This window comes from Penaeus japonicus, unplaced genomic scaffold (assembly GCF_977035675.1).
Source record: "Penaeus japonicus unplaced genomic scaffold, GWHDUDI00000001_assembly GWHDUDI00000017, whole genome shotgun sequence".
NCBI lineage: Eukaryota > Metazoa > Arthropoda > Malacostraca > Decapoda > Penaeidae > Penaeus > Penaeus japonicus.
Genome location: NW_028234419.1, coordinates 3229077 through 3234076, shown reverse-complemented (window position 1 = coordinate 3234076; position 5000 = coordinate 3229077). Strand labels below are relative to the sequence as shown.

Below are 5000 nucleotides of genomic sequence, written 5' to 3'. Positions count from 1 at the left end.
CATGAAATCACCCATACATTTGTCTTGGAGACCAGCATGGTGGACATTGTCCAGATTCCTGTGCCATACATAACATCTGCCCTGCATTGAACATCAGTTTTTTTTTAAAGTCCATTTGGGACTCACACACCTTTCAGAACTGAGTATCGCACCAAAATCACAGTTCTATGGCACACGGAGGTAAACAAGCAGACTTGTCCGTCTATAATATCATTATCATATCATTTATGGATACATCTGCTGTCTCTGCTGCACCAAATACAGACAGTGAAGACTTCATTCTCACTACTGAGATCTATTGCACCATCATAATCTTGATATCCAAATACTTACGAGGTTCTTTTCCTTCGTAATTCCAATTTTTCGAATGACTAACAAACTTTCTTCAACACTCAAACTAGAAATTTCAAAAACAACTGCCCTGTTAGTACTAATATTATTATTGCTCTTCCGATTTCCAAAAGATCAAGAATAAATAATCTACATCAGAAGACTCCTCTCTACGTCACCTTTTCCGACACTTTTGCCAAGGTGCATCTCGACTCACTCTTTTCCTCTCTTTATCTCTCTCCTTTCGCATCTTTACACAAGAGCCTGGGTGCCAAAGGGAACCTATGCACACACAGGTTGAACGTCTTTCTCCCTCCCACTGAACACAAAAACTGCACCTTCCTGAGGGTAAATGAGCCAGGGTGCGTCAGCGTTACCGGACCGAGCACAGTCGGGGCTAGGCGTCCTTCCACCACTCCCCCTGCCAGAGCCCGGTCACTCACTCACTACCTCTCACAACAGACACTAACTGCTGCTGCTGGCCTTCTTCTTCTCCTCCGGTGGGGCATTTGTTGTACTGGCACCAATGTTCTTCATCGCATTGATCTCCATGAGCTTACACCAGTTCCTGTACTCATTGGCCTCGTCTGAGAGCTTCTCCGCCTCGTCCTCCACTACCTCTGCGCTGGTGTCAATGGCACCCGCAGTTGCCTCCATGGCCGCCTTAAGCTCCTCGTCGCGGTTCTTTGTAGTTTTGTACTTGTAGTGTTGAGTATGCACCTATGGGGGCAGAGATACCACATGTTACTCCACAATAATCATAAGCATATGCAAAGAACTGTGATACACATGATTTTATCATTGCAATAATGTTATCTAGTGTTGTTAGTGAGTTAGATATAACAGGAGGAGGAAGAGGAGGAAGAGGAAAATGAGGTGAGGGAGTAGGAGTAGGAGGAAGAGGGAAGGGGGAGAGGTAGGAGGAGAAAAAAGAAGTGGGAGAGGGAGAGGAGAGGGATTAGGAGCAGGGTAAGAAGGATGAGGAAGCAGAGGAAGTGGAGGAGGAGAAGGGGGAGGAGGAGGAGGAGGAAATGGGTGAAGAGGAGGGAGAAGAGGAGGAGGCGGAGGAGGAGGTGGAGGAGGTGGAGGAGGAGGAGGAGGAGGAAGAGGAGAAGGAGGAGGAGGAGGAGAAGGAGGAGGAGGAGGAGAAGGAGGAGGAGGAGGAGGAGAGGAGGAGGAGGAGGAGGAGGAGGAGGAGGAGGAGGAGGAGGAGGAGGAGGAGGAGGAGGAGGAGGAGGAGGAGGAGGAGGAGAAGAAGGAGGAGGAGAAGGAGGAGGAAGAGAAGGGAAGAGGAAAGAGGAGGAGAAATAAGTGGAAGAGGGAGAGGAGAGGGTGAGGAAGAGCAGGTTTAAAAGGTTAAAAAGAAAGATAAGGATAAGGATGAGAATAAGGAGAGAGAGGAGGAAGGTGAGGAGAAAGAGGAGGAGGAGGGGAAGGAGGAAGAGGAAAAAGAGGAGGAAGTGGGAAAGGAGGATGATAAAGAAAAACAGGAGGAGGAACAAGCTGAGAAGGAAAGGAAGGAGGAGGAGGAATACAATAAGAAGAGAAAGGAAGAAATTTGATTAAAGTAGAAGCTGTACAAACCAACAATCACAATACCATTATGAAATCTATAGAACAATAACAATAATACTGATAATTGAAATAATAATCATGATTATGATGATAATAATAATAATAATAATAATAATAATAATAATAATGACCATATTAACTAATATAATCCATATAAAAGAAAAAAGAAATACTAAGAAATATGTATAATGATAAGAATAGTAATAACAACAAAAGCCATCCATACCAACAAAACCAACCACATCATCAAATTTGCCCTGATTAAAAATTATAAAAATTATTATCAGAGTAAAACTCATGCTCGTTGCAATGTAACAATAGCACTTGTGAAATCAATTAAGAAATAAAACTACCAACAGAATATGATGGAATGCATGATCTAAAAATAAACATATAAATTTACCATAATATAAATATTGAGATTTGAGCTTTAGATTTATACTGTCATACTTATGGGTGACATAAGGTCTATATAATAAAAGTAAAGATCAGTAGAGGCATGTATATCCATATACAGAAACATGCGTGCATGAACACATGCCTACCCCCCCTCCCACACACACAAAATTATCTTCCTATAAGTAATCTGAGTATATCTAAATAACCTCTTAGAAAAACCTCAACCTTAAGGTTGAGACATTCATTTTCTTGTTTTGACCATAGAACAGGCACCAGTGCCACCTATTCAAACTGGTTTTATCCCTCTAATCAAACAGTCATTATGATACTAGAGTCTTTTTTGTGTTCATCAGTTTCTGTGTTTTACTATGCTATACGGCTGACTTGCTATCATGTTCAGTGATTTTTGGGTCAGACGCCAGACGAGATATTTGGTCAAGGCCGGCACGCCAGGTGAGCGGGCGTACAGTGCTTGCTCGCGGCTAGTGCACCCAAGAGTCCCGAGGTGTTAGGCTTATGCGTTTGAATACCCCAGCATTCCGACCATTTAGAGCTGGAATAGCCCTGGCATGAATGGGTTAACACACTGCGGATGGGTGGCATGATATACATGACAGAACTGATTAGGCCTAAAAGACGGGTATCAATGTGTACATGGCACAACATCCAGATCTGCTAATAGTTGAATCGAGCATACAATCATGAAAGTATCATGGCTATAATGGCACTAGCTTCTGAGCTACAGGATTCCAAAGTCAGCATAAACCCGTGTTTTGTGATGAAATTTATGAAAAAATCCTTTAGGCTAGTCTGTGCTGCTCAGAGGGTGGAGATAAATTTTCCCAGTTCATTTAATTTTCAGCTGGTGCCGACAATATTGTAGATCGCCCATCCTGGCTGCCAGTTAGGTTGTTAGGTGCCCCGTAGCAATGGGTTAATGACTATAATAGTTCATTATGTTCTTTACAGGAATACTGACAGTTGTATTGTGTTATAGGGGGATAAAATGTAATGTCATTTCAAAATTTCTTAACCCATTCGCGCCGTTTTTGGTCAGACGCGCAACGAGATATTTGGTCAAGGGTGAGCGAGCAGACAACTCAGGCTCGCGTCCTGAGGTGTTAAGCTTATGCCCCGGCATGAATGGGTTAACACACTGCGGATGGGTGGCATGATATACATGACAGAACTGATTAGGCCTAAAAGACGGGTATCAATGTGTACATGGCACAACATCCAGATCTGCTAATAGTTGAATCGAGCATACAATCATGAAAGTATCATGGCTATAATGGCACTAGCTTCTGAGCTACAGGATTCCAAAGTCAGCATAAACCCGTGTTTTGTGATGAAATTTATGAAAAAATCCTTTAGGCTAGTCTGTGCTGCTCAGAGGGTGGAGATAAATTTTCCCAGTTCATTTAATTTTCAGCTGGTGCCGACAATATTGAAGATCGCCCATCCTGGCTGCCAGTTAGGTTGTTAGGTGCCCCGTAGCAATGGGTTAATGACTATAATAGTTCATTATGTTCTTTACAGGAATACTGACAGTTGTATTGTGTTATAGGGGGATAAAATGTAATGTCATTTCAAAATTTCTTAACCCATTCGCGCCGGATGACGTGCTGACACGTTTCATGGTTTTTGGGTCAGACGCCGGCAACGAGATATTTGGTCAAGGCTGGCGCTCGGGGTGAGCGAGCAGACAACTCAGGCTCGCGGCTAGTGCGCCTAAGAATCCTGAGGTGTTAAGCTTATGTGTTCGAAAATCCCGGCATTCTGACCATTCAGAGCCAGAACCGCCCCGGCGTGAATGGGTTAAACAAATACAGAAGAAATAACCATTCCCAACGAAACAAAATGAAATAGATGGAGAAGAGGAAGGTGACCTGTGCTTACGGCTGGGAGTGCTACAGCATAAAGCAGCCTTAATGGCACTGGGGAATATTGCGAACACTGCACTAGGTATGATTCACTTCCGATGAACGTGCCGACACAAAGAAATCTTTGCCTTTTACCCATCGGACTGTTTTGTTTTTACAATCATACAAATAGTAATAGTTGTTTAGTGATATATGATGAAACTTATCAATACAATCACTATAATTAATCTAATAAAGATGGCACCTCTCTCTAAGCTTCAATTCTAATGGTTTACATTATAGAGGAAGTCTGTCAGGTGGCACATATAACCCTTCTAATGTAGTAAAACAGAGAAACTACCACAGAATGACTCCAGGATCATAAAGAATGAAAGAGTGAGAAAGCCCTTGATATGTCATATGATGCTCCCTCCCTCTTCAATAAAACCTGTCTCCTGTGCCAAGGCAGATGGCATTGGTGCCTATGTTGTGCATAAACAAGGGAATGGATGCCCCATATCCAACATGTTAATAATGCTTAACCCATTAATGACGGGCAGTTTCTTTGCCACCTGGACATTGCGTTTTTTTTCAATGACGTGGTGCTCACATCAATGAAGACCAGTCAAGCTATGACATGAATGCCACACCATCCATTATTAAGGGGTTAAATTAAGATGTTTTCTTTTTATGTTACAAGAAAAAAATAATATAGATAAACTAAATCTTAATATCAAAGAGACTAATGGTCTGTTTCCAACTTATAATGAAGAAAAGAAAGACATCTTTTATCACAGACATTTATGAACAAGGTTTCACTTAATGTTCTTTCAA

General features: G+C 42.1%; 1 protein-coding gene across 4 annotated transcripts in view; it reads right to left on the bottom strand.

The window, feature by feature from the left end:
- Positions 1-5000, bottom strand: part of LOC122250004 (uncharacterized) — a 52123-nt gene that overhangs the window by 1878 nt on the left and 45245 nt on the right. For all 4 annotated transcript variants that reach the window (XM_043011248.2, XM_043011251.2, XM_043011249.2 and 1 more), the window contains one exon: positions 1-1050. This exon is cut by the window's left edge and continues 1878 nt beyond it. In XM_043011248.2, the coding sequence (XP_042867182.2) occupies positions 796-1050 (255 nt within the window). In that variant the 3' untranslated portion in view covers positions 1-795. The remainder of the gene's footprint in view (positions 1051-5000) is intronic.